The sequence below is a fragment of the Ictalurus punctatus genome, chromosome 17 (assembly GCF_001660625.3).
Source record: "Ictalurus punctatus breed USDA103 chromosome 17, Coco_2.0, whole genome shotgun sequence".
NCBI lineage: Eukaryota > Metazoa > Chordata > Actinopteri > Siluriformes > Ictaluridae > Ictalurus > Ictalurus punctatus.
This window is the reverse complement of record NC_030432.2, coordinates 19,295,373-19,312,919: the sequence shown is the minus strand read 5'-3', so window position 1 is coordinate 19,312,919 and position 17,547 is coordinate 19,295,373. Positions and strand designations below refer to the sequence as shown.

At 39.2% G+C, this 17,547-nt stretch overlaps 1 protein-coding gene across 3 annotated transcripts in view; it reads left to right on the top strand.

Annotated features, from left to right (window-relative positions):
- The window catches only part of aplp1 (amyloid beta (A4) precursor-like protein 1), a 67,505-nt gene that overhangs the window by 31,252 nt on the left and 18,706 nt on the right, over positions 1 to 17,547 (top strand). For all 3 annotated transcript variants that reach the window (XM_053687254.1, XM_047161481.2, XM_017491295.2), the window contains exon 2: positions 10,948 to 11,133. In XM_053687254.1, the coding sequence (XP_053543229.1) occupies positions 10,948 to 11,133 (186 nt within the window). The remainder of the gene's footprint in view (positions 1 to 10,947; positions 11,134 to 17,547) is intronic.

Sequence of the window (17,547 nt, the reverse complement as noted above, 5' to 3'; positions counted from 1 at the left end):
TTTTTTTTATCGGGTTCTGCCGCAGCTCGGCTCTTCTAATCAAGGCCCGGCAGGCAAACTAAGCTGAGTGCTGAATAATTAATTAATGTGATTACAATGATGAATGCGCCAATCTTTGCAGCACTAGTAGCAGTTGGGGATGGGGAGAATGAGAGGGAGGAAATGAGGAGTGCAGATGGGGGAAGGTGGGGATTAACAGAGAAAAAAAAATGGAAAGAGAGAAGAGAAGACAAGGGAGTATAGAGAGAGTGAGTGAGGGAGAGATAGTAGGGAGGCTAAGGGGTTAAGAGAACTGGGCAGCCACCCACTATCAGGCCATCTGTGCTGTAAAATCACAGCACATTCAGGCACATTTATGCGTGTGTGTGTGTGTGTGTGTGTGTGTGTGTGTGTGTGTGTGTGTATAACGTACATACGTTATATTTTTTTTTCTCATATGCAGTAGCTGTAAGATGAGTAATGTGTGGAACTGATGGCCCTTGTATTACTGAACAGGCTGAACATAATGTATGAGACCTTAGTGCCATGGAGCTGGCTGCAGAAGATAAAAATAGCTGAACTCACCCAGATTCTGACAGCCAGAATGGTCGAAACTCTCAAAGGCAGAACCTTTACCCACACACTCATATCTCAACTGTGAAACAGGTCTGATTATTACAACCTACAATTCTTCCAGCCTTGTTTCAGTCATGAAGATGGATTGTGTGACGGCATTGTAATGGGGTCATGAGATGCCCATATGCGCATATGTTCGAGGTGTTTATCCGTGCTGTTATTACGATATGAGCTTCGATAGATGTGTGGTAAAAAAAAAAAAAAAGATCTATTTAAATCAGTCAATATAACAATATAGAGCTGTTTTGAGATACGATGCTAGATGTCATGCAGTAATGTGCAAACATCGTAATAAAATGCTTCTCCATTGACCTGACCTTAGTGCTTAATTCCGATTGGTCCATCCATCCATCCGTCTTCTATACCGCCTATCCTTTTCAGGGTCATGGGGAACCTGGAGCCTATCCCAGGAAGCATCGGGCACAAGGCGGGGTACACCCTGGACAGGGTGCCAATCCTTCGCATGGCACAATCACATACACTCTCACACACCCATTCATACACTACGGACACTTTAGACACGCCAATCAGCCTACCATGCATGTCTTTTGACTGGGGAAGGAAACTGGAGTACCCGGAGGAAACCCCCGCAGCACGGGGAGAACATGCAAACTCCGCACACACATGGCCACGGTGGGAATCGAACCCCCGACCCTGGAGGTGTGAGGCGAACGTGCTATAATTCCGATTATATGGGGCTCAAGGTGCTGATTGATTTTCTATAACAGCAGCTCTTACAGTATTGCTAGCTATAAGGCAAACCAGTTTTATATTAACGCACTCACTGGCTACATTTACATGCACATCAAATTCCATTTAAGGTCTACAGGATATTCGTGATGCAGCCATATTGTGAATACAGTGTTTATATGCGTACAGGCATCGGAATATTCCTGAATATACAGTTGCTGTAAGTATACCTGAGTTGCCATTCCTTAATACCTAGCCTAAAGCTAAGCATCTGTTAGCACCTACAATTCCAAGCAGACTGAGCATGCGTGTATATCTCCTTTCAGTGGATTTTCCAAATAAAGTGTTTACATGCAACAAATTTCCGATTTAAAACAGGCATATTCCAGGGGTGGGAAGCGGAATTTGGGGAATCGGAATATTGCCTTAATCTGAATTGGATCGTGCCGTGTACATGCCTCGGTACTAATTAGAATATTGTCGAATATTCAAATCCGAATATTGATGTGCATGGAAACGTAGTCACTGTAATGCATTAGAGTGTTGTTATATAGTGATATTGTTATTTAACAAAGAAGAGATGTATATTTGTTGATATCATGGAGCTTCCTGAGCTGAGATGTTTATTTAATATTTAAAAGTAAGGAGTCTCCAGTGTCAGGACTTTGTCACAGTCAGTAAGTTTTCCAACACTGGAAAGTTTTCAGGAGAGAGGATTTTGTGCTTTTCATGACTTTATTATTATTATTATTATTATTATTATTATTATTATTATTATTATTCAAGAAAGAAATAAAAGAGGCTGGTGAGGGAACAGTTGTTTAAAGCTGCCGTAATGTTCTAACAGGTCTTGTGTATATTCCACAACACGATTTATCATTCTTTAATACTAGAACATTTGAATTGTTGACAAATTGCTGTTGCATAAGAGGAATAAGACAGTCCAGGATGTGCTGTATTTGGAAAAAGCTCAACTTTCTCAGTGCTAGAAATAACTCTGCTTTTCATCTAATGACATCACACCACTGCATTCCTTGATTATTTTTCACATAATAGCGTGCCCGCAAGTGTTTTAACCCTTACTTAATAAATATCATACCTTAAATAGGCTTCAACTGTATTCAACGTCAGTTGTACATCACCTTCACTGACCGAATCGGTGTACATATACATACTAGCGGGTTGGTTTGCATTATTCACTAAGCAACAAGGACGAACAGAAGTGCTGATGTACACAATCGCAGCAAGGCATTGAGAAGTGTTTTACAGTTTAACATGTTTAGAATAACAAATGGTCCATGAGATCATCTCAAGAAGAAAGTTGTGTCCAAATGAAGAGGAGTGCATGTGAAGAAAACGTAGACCTGCACCCCCCCCCACACACCCCCACACACACACACACACACAAGCACTGTGTATTTACTGCAGGGCATCCTGATTGATTAAAATGGGCTGGATTAGTTAAAAGATTTGTGACACTTGACAGAATAACGTCAGCCCTCATCGCCACACTAGCTTAGTCGGCAGGGATTCGCGATTACGTCAACGCTAAGAATGAGGTCATCCTGCTACAAAGAGGGTGAGTTCAAGAGCTGAATGCTTAATGAAGCAGAACTCGACACACGGCCAGGCGGTGACAGTAACACACTGGTCGTGGTACTGTGCTCATTCGAAGCATTTACCATTTCGACAGGCTCAGTTTGAATGTACGTCTGAATCTCAGTGTGTGTTGTAGTTCAGCAAGTTTTGTAAGTGTGATAGAGAGAAATAATGATCGTACTATTTCTAGCACTATTTGATTAATGGCATGCCTTCATTACTGATGAAGCTGAACCGCAGTATTTCAGCCTTGCTAGCTTTCCTTCCTTAATTATCCTTTACTCGTTTATTTATTTATTTATTTAATTATTTTTGAATAATAACATGACGGCATAAAAGTTGAGCTCAACAGTTAATGTGTGCATGATTGTAATTGTTAATGTGTGTGTGTGTTTTTTTAATAACATAAAGGTATAAAAGTTCTACCTATATTCCTCAACAGCTTGAATGCTTGTAATTGTTTTGTTTTTGCGGTGTCATTTTTACACGGCTCATATTATGAGAGATCGTAGTACTTCTAGTAGTTCATTTGCACAAACAGTTCACCATATGGACATTGAGAACGTGCTCAAATCCCCATAGCAACTATAATAAAAACATTTGTCCCTATAACTGCCGCTTATTTTTAGATTAATACTGTACATTTAGCTTGATATCATATTAGTCTTATTGTCATTGGTCGGGAAGAAATATCTCACTTTGATATTGTCTTATTTTGCATGTAGTACACCAGAGACGTGTGTGTGATGTTGAGTGCAGTAACACCAATGTATTTGTATACACAAATGTCAGGTGGGTGGCTGTTTCGGGGCGAAGTTCCCATCAGCATTGATATATTTTTCAGTGTTCTAGCTTCTCATGTATTAATGCACCTTGAGTTTACTGGAGTTTGAAAAGCCAGAATATGACAAAAACAGGAAAAAAAAAAATCAACAACAACAACAAAAAAAATGGCCATACCAATGATTATGTGAATATCACGGAATAATTTTTCTTAACTGGCAGTTTCTTGGTATTACGGATACTAGGAAATCCATTTTATTATCAACTAAGACTGCTGTTTCCCTTCTGGTGAGTTTGATATGAAGTTTAAAATATTTGAGCTGACAAACTTCTGCCTCCTAATGGACTGAATGTGCTTGTCTTCCAACAAGTATTGGTGGTGATGTTTTCCAGCATATTGGCGTGTGTGTGTGTGTATGTGTGTTTCATTATCACTCTTCTTTTTCGTGCAGTAGTTGGTAAGGACACAACAAGTTCTAGCTGTCAAATTAAGCAACTCCTCTTGGGAACACAACAGGACAAGGGTGGGTGGACAGATTGCTGAGCATCTCACTCAGTCCTCTCTCTCTCTCTCTCTCTCTCTCTCACTCTCTCTCTCTCTCTCTCTCTCTCTCTCTCTCGACAGTCTGTGTAAGGAATAACAGATAACGATGTCCAAACATGCAGGGACGGCTCAAAAGCCTACACTCCACTCGTTAATTTTAGAAGCAATTATGTAACAGAACAGGTTGGGGGGGGGGGATCTTTTTTGCTATATAGATTAAAGCATTAGAAATTATTAAAAATTCCAGACCATATGTCGATGACATCTAATTAGTAGTTATCTTTGAGATAATGTCTATTGTAAAAAGCGCTATACAAATAAAATTGAATTGAATCTCTTTTTCAACATTATTATTTACATCCCCTTGCCATTTCCATCTTGGGGAAACATTGTTATTGTTCTAATGGGTTTTTTTTTTTTTTTTTTTTAGCATCAGTAGTCTTCAGGAGCAAAACATAGCCAAGACGTGCTAGCAGGGGTCATTCCTATGTTCCCAGGGTCCTATGTTCCCCAGGTCAATATTCTGTTAACACATTAAGTGAACTTATCAAAACCTTTTATGTAGTCCGGACTCATTTTCCCAGAGCCCTATTAACTTAATAACCTTTTAACTTTAAACACCAAAGACACATTTTAAATGAATAACAGCATGCATTAGTTTAAAATCCATCCTTCATCCACACTTGAAGGTTGTAAACTTGGAAAATGAACTAGGTTGCACATGCTGAACCCTCATTTGTTCTGCTCTAAAAGTAGCTGTTAGTCTACACTCATATAGTTCTGGATTACTGACCGGTAAGTCGGGAGTTCAATCCTCGGCGCTGCCAAGCTGCCACTGTTCGGCCCTTGAGCAAGGCCCTTAACCTTCTCTGCTCCAGGTGCGCTTTATCATGGCTGACCCCATTTTCCTGGCATGCTGGGGTATGCGAAGAAAAGAATTTCACTGTGCTGTAATGTATAGGTGACTAATAGCAATAATGATAATCATTATCATTATGTGCCATATACATCTGGTAGCATATTACTAGCAAAAATGATTGATGAAGCTATTTTTGAATATAAAAACTGGAGCTATATAACACTTATAGCTTTAAAATTAGTTTTTACATAACTGACTACATCAGCTGTACATGAAAGCTGACGGAACTTCTTTCTGCTGGTTAGCACATTAGCTAGCGAAACTAGCAAACCAGATAATTAGCATGCTAAATGAATTGAATGCAAAATAGTCATCAATCTATCAGGAGATATCAATAATTGATGGAGTAGACTGTACAAATTGCCACAGAAATTGCTGAAAAAAAGAGAAAAATTCACTCATCCACATTATTCACCACTGCAGTTTGGCAGTTCAGTCTGTGTTACACACTTGCTAAATAAGTCAGGATTTGTTTATATACGAATTATCTCACTGAGCCAAATGATGTTATTTGAGGGAAGTTTGTGAGTTAAGCATCCAGTTTGTATAAAGGTAAAATGACAGCTACGTGTTCTGTGTTCATTTGAGTTTGAGAAACACTGCAAGTGTAATTAGCTGCTTATTTGATTCTAAATGCCTACATGGTCATAATGATTAAGCTGTAAATGAAGCTGGTTAATAACATTATGATTGCTAATAACATTTAAACTGCTGATGCTCTGGCTTGTTCAAATGTCGCAGAGTCGGTGGGCTTGATTTTCAATACAGGGAACCATCCTGATTTTAATGCTAATTAATTAAATGCACATAGACGGGTTGAATGCAAGCCAGACAATTAGCCATCTTTGTGTTCCTAAATGTGACCGACGACAATACATTTGATTGCAGGTACCGCAAATAGTGGTAAATGAAAGAAATCCGGAATAAAACACAATGGGGAGTGCCGTTATGGGAAAATAACCAACGACTGGGCTGTATTCTGAGGTCGAAAGTGAAACACAGTTACTATTACCGCCCTTCTGATAACAGCACATCCTGAAGGGTTTTATTCCTCTTATACCACAGTGATTTGCCAACACCAACAACATGGTGTACGTTTGTGTTCAGTTACGTTTCGTTCCTCCTTTTTTTCTCCACAAAAATATGCAACTTGAAGATCTGAAACTGGAAAGGTGTCCTGAAGTTGTTACTATAGCAACGATTAGATGTGCACCATCTAATACACCTTCCTACCAATCAGAGACAAGCATTCAGCAGAGCTGTGGAATAAAAGTAAAAAGAATGATGTACTCTGTTTCATAGGTCCATGCATTTGTCCTTGACTGATGTAATCTGAGCCTTGATTTGAAACAGACATAATGTGTGTGTGTGTGTGTGTGTGTGTGTGTGTGTGTGTGTGTGTGTTTACCGTTGCATGTGTGTGTGCTAGCGATCATTACGGCAGACCCCAGGGCTCCTGATGTAGCGATCAATAACAGGAACACTGTCATAAAGCGGCAGGTCTAAGTATTGAAGCACTCGGGGCGCGTGTGTGTGTGTGTGTGTGTGTGTGTGTGTGTGTGTGTGCACGTGTTTGAGGAGGGGTGCTCTGGATCAGAGGGTGAACAAAGGAGCAAGTTATCTTCTCAGATATCCGGAAGTCAGTTGTGCAACATTGACTTTCCTCCTGCATAAAAAAGAAAAGGAGGGGAAAAAGAAGCCATCCATTTAGCCATTAGCTGAGCAACCAGATACGCTTGATTAGCCTGAGTAGCATGCCGTTATCTTGGCTCTCCAGAGATCATAGAAGCACATTATCCAAAACAAACCAATCCTTATGCATTCAAGGCCTTTGGGTTATTAACATATTAGCTCCATTGACATGGTGCACCACAGATGATTTTTCTGTGCAGCTGGGTGTTTGAATTTCTTCAAAATGGGCTTTTACTAGTGATCCGGATTTCAGCGTGTGCGTATATACATTTACATATATATATAAAAACCTTCTATGAAGCTTGCATAAAATGCATCAATAATTACGACTGTGCTCTTAATAGTTTGGCTTTTGCATTAGGACAATACATTATAGGCATTTATAACTAATAATGTGTCATCAGTATTTATAATCGTAGAATTATTTATATAATATTTATAGTTAATAGGCGTATAGTTCATTTAATTTGTTTCAAATTATAGTGTTTATTAGCGCTTTATGTTAAATGTGTGGTAACTTGGGAAAACCCTTCACATTTTCTACTATATATAAAAAAATTTAAAATAAATAAACGGCTTTCCTTAACTGAAGTATGTTAGTCTTTTGCATCTATTAAGTAAAAGTCTGCTTACCCACAGAAGTGATTTTTATTTTATTTTACAAAACTGAAAGAAGCCCTGTCTCCCTTAACATTTATAATTTTTTTTTTTTTTTTAATGATTATGTTTTCAATGGGAAATGAGTTCTCAGTTTGATTATCCTCATCATCCACATCAGTCTGTGTCTCATCATCTGAGCTAAAAGCCACTCGTGGAATTTAAACTTCGAATTGAAATCTTTGTCATCTCTTCACTCGGCTGATCTCCGTGCACACTAACATCTAGCGGCTAGATTTAGTGATTTGTGGGCCCTAGGCAAAATATAGGAATGGGGCCCTATTCAGTTGTGCACATTTACCTCGATTATTCTTGGGCTTCCTTTCTCTGTTGTTATGCTTGGTGCTGCACAGCATTGTCCCTAGTTGCTGCTGAAATAACAGTGATATGAATCATGTCAGTGTTTTAACATCAATATTTCATTAAGGATTAAAAATATATCTAGTTTGCATTTGTAAGGGGCCCTTGGCTTCTGGGAGCCCAAGCCAAGGGCTCCTTAAAAATGCAAATTATATATATTTATATATTATACATGCCTACCTTTGCCTGGTGCTAAGTCTGCCCCTTCTAGCATCGTTTGCAAGCAAATAAAAACTAAATAAAAACATGAACACTCATATATTGAATATAAATATGTAATCAGGACCATGAGTAAAAGCCTTCTCTGGTTGACATTTGCGGATGTAATTCACTTTGCTCTGAGTGTATCAGTGGTCAGTCATGATTCAGCTCTAATAATCAGACTATGTTTTACATGAGCTCTGCAAAGTAGAGAGTAAAGAGCTATGTTAGGGCATGCCTTTAATTTACAGATGGAAAATAAGCTTAATACCTTTAGAGAATTCCTAGCTGGATCATTTTGTTCCTTCAGACAGCAGTGCATCATGGGAAACGATCCAATACAAATACCAAGTCAGCAGATTAGGAAAGAGTTGTCTTGAAGGGGAATTGTGGATTTTTACCTGTTATTTTTTTCAATCTGAACTGCACAGATTTGGTTTACTGAGATGCTTACTCTTACACGAGCACGCACGCGCACACACACACGCACACACACACGCACACACACACATGTTTATGATAATTTCATGGAGATGCAACATTTCCATCTCCACGTTTAATCTAGCGGGCCTAATGGTGCTATCCTCCCTTATTCTTAGCTCCCTGCTAATGTGTTTTCTCCTATGGGCCTCATCTACTTCACTATATATTTACACCCTGTGCATAATATATTTATTTTTCTCATACATTTTAATTAGAACTTCATACATTTTCACCCAGGCCAGCAGAGACAAGACTTTCCCTTTGATCACTTTCTCATTCATCCATTTTTTTCATCCCTTCCCCCCCCAGGAGCATCTCCTTTTTGATTGGTGGCTTGAATGCGATGTGTCTTCACTGTCAATCCCTCTGCCTTGAATTAAAGATTAAAGTGTTGTGGCTTGTCACTCCCAATCGTCTTGTTAGCTTTTTGCCTTCAATAAGGATTACACTAAACTCATTCAACACTGTGACTTCTAATGTTGCCCCGCAAAAACTAGCAAAATACAGTTAAACAGCCAAATCCAACTAACTAATCAACCCAGATAACCTGCCAAATCCAACTAACCAATCAACCCCAGACAGCCAACCAAGTGCAATTAAACAGCTGAATTCAACATAGTAGTCAACCCTAGACAACCTGTCAAATCCAACTAATCAACCCCAGATAGCCAAGTCCAGCTAAACAGCCGAATCAAAATAACTAGTCATCCTGAGATAACCGGTCAACTCCAGATAACCAGGTAAACCCATATAACCAATCAGCACCAGATAACATGCCAAATCCAGATATCCAAACCATCTAATCAATCAACACCAGCATGTCAAATCCAGGTACCCAGCCAATCCCAACCAACCAGTCAACCCCATATAACCAGCAATATCCAACTAACCAATGAACTCCAGATACTCTGATATTATCAAATTTAAATAACCAGGTAAAACCATCTAACCAAACAACCCCGCATAACCTGCCAAACCCACATAATCAAGTAAACACACCTAACCAATCAAGTCCAGCCATTGAACCCCAACTTCCTAATCAAACTCAAATAGCCAGTAGAATCCAGCTCATCTCTCCGCATTAAAAACACAGCCAAACCTAGCTGCTCAATCAGCCTCACCTTACCAGTTCATCAAACACCACCTCGCAAATAAAACCCAACAAAACATTCAGACCGAACAAATCAATCCAGCTCAGCTAATCAATCAGCCGCACATCTTTGGTTTCTACTGCTCCTTTTCTCTGATCCCTTCTGTGATGTTTAAGTACCTAAGTGGCTTAACAGTCGATGAGCTTGTATTAACACCTGACTGTAGCTCTGGATTACTGCTCACTCCAGCTGTATGATGGTCCCATGGGCCCTCACCCAGGAACGAGAAACGCATCCCAGATCGATACCAACATGTTACAGCCAAGATGGGGGTAGAGTCTGAGAAAGAGAAGGACCTTAAAAAGGATAAGGAAGGGACAAATGAGAAAATCTAGTAAAGACAAAATGGAGGAGGTGGTAGTAGGGAGAAGGGAAAAATAGAACAATGGACTCTATCAAATGATTACATTTAGAGGAACCAGTGAGAAGCACAAAAGATGGCTGTATTTTTTTTAGGTTAAGAACCAGAATTAAATGAAGACACTAGGTGTAAGTATCACATTCAGTATTGGATGATTTCCTCAGCTAATCTCTGAATCTCTTACTGCCACCATAAAACCATTTTGGATGTTTTGGTAAATTATCTCAGCTTAATAATCAGTCCATTCTGCAATAATTCTTTGAGGACTTAAGCTGTATCTTGGAAGGTGGGTATGTGTGGATCAGAGATATCAGGAGGAAGTAGGCAATGATTAAGGAATGAACGTAGAACAAGAGGAAATTGACCAATTTAAGGAAGCCTTGCTGAGTGATTAGCACTGGTTAGCACTGGTTAGCACAGTGATTAGCAACGGAAATTCCCCCTGGAATACATGTTCACTTAGGTGTATTGAATGAGGGAAAACAGGGAAGGGGTGCACTAAGACCAGAAATGAAAAGCAGTGGATTAATCCATGTTTGGATTTTTAAGGTATTGCCTTGTTCTCAAGTGGTTGTGAATATTTGTTGGTCTGTGGCACAAGGTTTAAAGGATGAAACTAGTTAAGTACAACATACTGTATTACTATTAGGACTGCACCCTTCCTTCCTGTCTCACTCTTTAATTTGTCTTGCTTTCGTTTTATTGCTAATGTATATCTATTATAAGAATGGCTGGATTGGCAAAATTTGATTACATATATGCATGTGCATCCTCTTTAGATTAAACTTCTCTGCTGAAATGGCATCTTATCTATTTACATTTGCTGCACATACTCGCATCCAAACACTCAGACACTCATAATGATAATTGTATCTATGTCTCTCTCTGTCAGGGTCTGGCTATGACCGAGGTGAATGGACCAGTGGGAGGCCCCCTAGTGGTGGAGCCTCAGATTGCAATGTTTTGTGGCCGTCAGCTTCTGCACTTGAACACTGCGACAGGTCAATGGGAGCCAGACCCACAGGGTCGTCAGGGCTGCTTCACCCAGCCCAGCAAGATCCTGTCCTACTGTCAAGAGGTACAGTACTGCACACTATCTTTAATCATCATTGGCTTCTTTGATATAATATCATGTATTATTTTCCTTGTTACGCCACTACTTTCATGTGGTGAGGATGTTTATCCACACAATTGCTAAGATGTGTTTCATAGACAAAATATTCCCAAGTATTTAGTCAAAGCTTTATATGCAAAAAGGTTACAAATAATCAAAACAAACGAACCATTCTCATCCCACCTAACTAATCAGGTCAGGTTCATCAGCTCAGCTAACCAGACAAACTACATCTAATCAAACAAACCCTATTGAAAAATGTTAGTCACAAATTGCTGTAGTCCATCTATCAATCAAAAACTGCAGATAGTCAATTCGAACCCAACTACAATGACAAGTCAAATGACAATCACTTGATTAAAGCCAGCTAACCAACCAAACCCACGTAATCTGTCAAAATCAGATTGGCTATTAAACCCAGATATCCAATCATAACAGTCTCCATGCAGTGTTTTTTCTCATTGCACTTATGTTGAAGTATGGATACTCAAGTCAGTCAAAGCCTTACAAATAATAAAGACCCAACTAATCAATTAACTTCAGTTATTCACTTAAATTTCTCCCAAACAATCAAACCCCAGCTAGTCAAGCTAACCTAAGCTAACCAGTCAAACCTGGCAAAGGTGTACATTTTTTAGGTGCTAGTTGGTGTTGTTAGTTGGTGAAATGCCAAGTAATCTATCAAACCTAGTTATCCAGTCAAACCATGAATACCCTAGTGTGTTAAACCCCAGACCAAACCACTCAAACCCTTTCTAACCAGTCAAATCCCAGCTACAACCTAGCTAATCAGTGAAATTGCAGTTTATAAGTAAAAATTCAGGTCAGTAAGCCCAGCTAACATTTTGTTGCACAAAATTGCTGCAAACCAGTGTGCTATTAAAACCTGGTCACATGATGAACACGCAGTATTATTATGCTGAGAACATAATACATGGTCTTGCATTGCAGACTGCCTCATTTATTCATCGTTTCGCGCTAGTGCAAATAAGCGATGGTGAATTAGATGTGCAATAAAATGATGATGATTTTCACCATCAGTCAGCCAGAGAGGTTTATTTTCAGCATGGCCCTCAGGGGGTGGAATATTGCGTAGCCACAGTAGTTTCTCTCTCTTAATAAGATTTGGGTTCTGCCCTGATCTCACATAGTGGAAAGAATGATGCTTGGTGGTTGTTTTTTTCTGCCTTACATCTCTGTGGAGTGTGCACATTGCAAAACACTATCTGGTGCATTGTTGCAATGTCATTTGTACAGAATGAGAAGAATATTGGTATTACATTTGTGTTTAAGCATGTGTTTATTATGAAAGACCAAAGACTTGAGAAAATGTAGGATTCCTCTATGGCAGTAGAAGCAAGCTAGCAGGATAATTTGATAACAGTTGTAGAAGTATTGTTAATTTGTACTCCATTGTGTGTTAATTTCACATTCTAAAAAAATTTAATATACGAAGGGCAACTTTCTGTTATTATACTGTATGCCCGGGTTATGTAACAGAAGTGCACCCAATATTAAAGAATAACATTAAAGAATATTAATATTAAAGGCATGGGTGTTAAATCCTAACTGCTGCAGCCACATTAGCCTGTGGACCCCTGATATGAATCATATACATTTTATACAGTATGCGTTCATGTATTAATATTTAATACACGTTTAAAATCTATTCATTTTACAACATACTTTACACATTTCAATGACTTGTTTTAGACCGTTTTATTTTATTATTTTATATACTAATCTGCGATTATTATTTAATTTAAGTGTAAATTAAACCATTTGAGTTCGAAAACATGACATATAGTTGCAATCAAAATGATTCAACCCCCATTGCAAATCGGATTTATTGTCAAAATGTACAGACTTTCAGCTGTTTGCAATGAACAAATCAAACAAAAGATGAATGCTGCAAGTGGTTTCCCCAAATTCAACTGAAAGTGCAATTTATAATGATTTCTCCAGTTTCAAAATTATTCACCCCCTTCATGGCAGGCATCTTTACTACTTAATAGAGCACCCTTTTGCTGTTGTGACCTGCTGCAAACGAGATGCATAGCCAGACACCAGCTTCCTGTGGAAACTTGGCCCATTCCTCATGAGCAATGGCCTCCAGTTCAATAACATTCTTGGGGTTGTGCACTGCATCTGCCTTCTTCAAATCCCACTAGAGTTTTTCTATGGGGTTCAAGTTAGGTGACTTTGATGGCCCTGTAGAATCTTCCAGGACTTCTTCTGCAACCAAGCCTTGGTGGAATTTGAGATATGCTTGGGATCATTGTCCTGTTGGAAGATTTAATGATGCCCAAGCTTCAGCTTCCTCACAGACACATAAAGGAGACGGCACCTTCAAAGCAGCCCCAGAGCATCACCGGGCCACCACCATGCTTGATTGTGGACAGCGTTCTTCTTCCTCCAGACATACCGCTGATCCATTGCGCCGAAAAGTTCCGGTTTTGATTCATCACTCCACAGAACAGAATTCCAAAACTTATGTGGCTTTTTTATATGATTTTGAGTCGAATTTTCTTGTGCTTATGGATCAGCACTGGTGTACATCTTGGAGTTCTAGCATGGAAACCTTCTGCGTTTAGTGTGTGCCTTACTGTCTACTAGGGCAGTGGTGGCTCAGTGGTTAAAGGCCCTGGGCTACTTATCAGAAGGTCAGGAGTTCAAGCCCCAGCACGTCCAAGCTACCATCGTTGGCCCCTTGGGCAAGGCCCTTAACCCTCAATTGCTCAGTTGTATAAATGATATAAATGTAAGTCGCTCTTGATAAGGGCGTCTGCCAAATGCAATAAATATAATGTAAATGTACTGTGTCACTGAAACCTCAATGCCTGTTGCCACCAAGTCTGCCTCAGTGCCTGTTGCTGCAGGTCTTTTGCAGTCATTCATGAGTTTTTCACAACCTGCCTTCTCAGAAATCTGGTTGCAGCCATTTATGGCTTCCTTTTTCTACCCTGTCCAGGTATTTCAGGTATTTTCTGACCCTAGCCAATTCAGATATTTCATGTGTTCCAGGTCAAGCACACCTTGTGCAGCTAATGAAGCCCTTGATTAGTTGCATCAGGTGTGCTTGAGACAACACCTGTTTTGCATATTTGTGCTGTTGTGAGGGATTCTGTTCAAGGGGGTGAAATAATTGTAAAACTGGAAGAATTATTATAAGTTCAGTTGAATTTGGGGAAATCACGTGAAGCATTCATTGTGTTGAACTATTTAAATTGCTTTTGTTTGATTTGTTCATTGCAAACAGCTGAAAATCTGTAAATTTTGACAGTAAACCTGATTTGCAATGGGGGTTGAATAATTTTGAATAATACATTTTAGTGCAGTACAGGAACACGTCCTCTTGAGCATTCCTTCACTGAAGCACTGCTTCTCCAGCTACTGTTACACAGCCAAGCTCAAATACTTAACCAAACAATGCTAATATGCTAATGTCTGATGCTGGCCAGGTCTGGTGCTGGCACACTAACCCAAACTGTACACACACAGTTGGCATAAGCACTCATCCCACTGAGACCTATCACATTATAGACTTAATGAAGTGATGAAGCCAAAGAATATGTCATTTCCTTGCTGGACGCTGTAGCAGGCTGCACACCAGCTGAGGGCTTTTTCAAAGCCAGACTGTGTATTCGGAAGAATAATCCTCACCATATGCCTTCACACTGAGGGAATTTCTCATGGCTCTCTTTTGTATTCTTAATATAAATAGAGCTTATAATAAGGTCAATCTAGTTTCATCTCAGCGGAGCATGCTATACTGTTGTATTTCTTTTTTGACAAAGAAAATAAGCAGAAGCTGGTGTAGGAATGACGTTTTTACCTGCTATCATATAAGTGATAACAGGAACTAACTTGTCTCACTGACTTTCCACAACTTTAAATGTAACTAGATACAGTTCAAGTGTAATGCGTTGTTTAATATGTTACAAATTGTAATTGTTGGAACATTGCTGTAGTATAAGATTAATAAAACACTTTTTATTATGTCTTGTTATAGGAAAATTGTCAAGGCTTCTCGCCAGGCCACATATAATCACCCTATCACTAATCATTTTCTTATAACAGCATGTCTTATTGTGATCTTTGAGATTTCAAAGCAAAGACTCAAGCAACTTTGAACTAAGAGTTCCAAGGATGCCACATTGTGAGGTGCTTCAGTTACGAAAAATGGAAAATTCTTTCATTTTTCAAAGGGGAACAGTCTCAAACAGCAGAACATTGTATGTCAAACATGGAAAAATGGCATCAGCAACATGGACAAGTAGTCAACGGTCATTGACAAAGTTAGATGGACACTTTGTAGGGTAGCTGGTAAATTAACCATTCTTAACAAAAAAAATATATACCAAACCTCACAATCCTGCAATTTATAACTGGGGTGTCATTTGGAATTTGGGGCTTGTGGTATGCGCAAGGATGCATATTTTGGTGAAAGGAGCATAAATCCTGGACCCCCTGGCAAAGAGGGAATGTAATATGAGTCAACTTTCACCATATTACTTGTATTTGGTATGGGTAGCCATCATGTGGAAATAATTAGATCCAGTGATTGCTTTGCATGATCATATTTTACAGGACCAGGTGTAGTGTATGGTGCAAACACCCCTTCCTGGTGATGTTCCAATGTTCAATGGATTCCTCAATAACCAAATGTGAACCTTTCAAGCATTGAACCTTTATTTTTAAAAAAATGTTCTAGAGTGCATAAGTAGATATCCACCTTCTTCATCACTTAAGGAACTGGAAGATTATATAACATCCCAACACAAACCATTCAAAGGTGTATGGGCAAAGAGTGTCCCTACTCCTTATCAGGTCCTGATATAAATAGGTTGTCTTAGTGGTTAGCACGTTTGCCTCACACCGCCAGGGTCGGGGGTTCGATTCCCACCGTGGCCCTGTATGTGCGAAGTTTGTATTTTCTCCCCGTGCTGTGGAGGTTTCTTCCGGGTACTCCGGTTTCCTCCCCCAGTCCAAAGACATGCATGGTAGGCTGATTGGCGTGTCTAAAGTGTCTGTAGTGTGTGAATGTCTATGTGATAGTGTCCTGCAATGGATTGGCACCCTGTCCAGGGTGTACCCCGCCTTGTGCCCGATGCTCCCTGGGATAGGCTCCAGGTTTCCCCCCCGTAACCATGAAGGAAAGGGCAAGCGGTATAGAAGATGGATGGATGGATGGATAAATAGATTGTTATGGATTTCCATGATTTTGTCCACCTCCTAGCTATATACAGTATAGCAGAATTATAGACATCATGAGGAAATACACTAATGTATTTCGTGAAGAAGCAAGTTCTTCTCCACCAGACCATGATTTCTGCTTTTTTTCCCCCCAGTATCTCAATCGATAGTATATTGAAGTAATACTGGTTATAATAATGAAACATTGCATATTACACCACAAGAGTGCTTAGACTGTATTCTGAAAGCTATACTAGTAGAGGGTGTATGTAAAGTATCTCTAATGAAGGTAAAACATATCCTGCTGGCTGAAGCATGTAAAAGTGCATGGTTGTGAGTGCAACAGTGCAATGTAAGCTTAAGGTGCGTATTCCCAACTGAGCTGAGAGCAAGTGCTTATCACTCCACATTAATGAAGGAAAGAGCTAAAACAAGAACGAGATGCACATTTTATCTGCAAAACACGTTGTGACTACCTCGGCTACTCCATAGGCAATAGGATAACAAAACTGCAATAATATTACACTGCACACTTTGTTCAGATGGGTTGGATTTAATTTGTGTATGGCAATAATTCAGATGAATGACCTATTTTTGTGGTATTCATGACCAGTCAGTTACTTATTTTGAGATTTTGAGCAGGAACCATTAGTTGGGATTGCAGTTTCAATTGATTGTAATTAGACTGTCATTTTGGTCGTACAGACTTTTCTTAGAAATTTAGCAATAACCCTGAGGAAAATGTTAATACATATTCCCAACAAGACAGTCTTGTTTATAGTTTTGCATTTATATTATCTACAGTGTATAAAAGATTTAACAGCTATGATAGCTTAGCTTTACTTATCACCTAGGATATTCTCGGCATTCACGTGTCCTAACTGTTTAGCATAATAATAGTAGATTGGATAATAATTTAGATGAAATAAGAAACAATTAGTTTTATTGATTTATTTTTAAATCTGGTACCGAATGTTTTCCTTATACTTTGTTAACAATATCATGATAGCATATTATGTAATATGAAACTGTATTCAAATATAATAACATGATATTTTCACTGTATGTTCAAGCTCTACTACTCCAACCGATGAGCTTTAAAAATAGCCATACCGCAAAAGAGCAGACTTAACACAGGATTAATATGCTTCCATGGCAAATGCTACACCTTCCGGCGAGGTT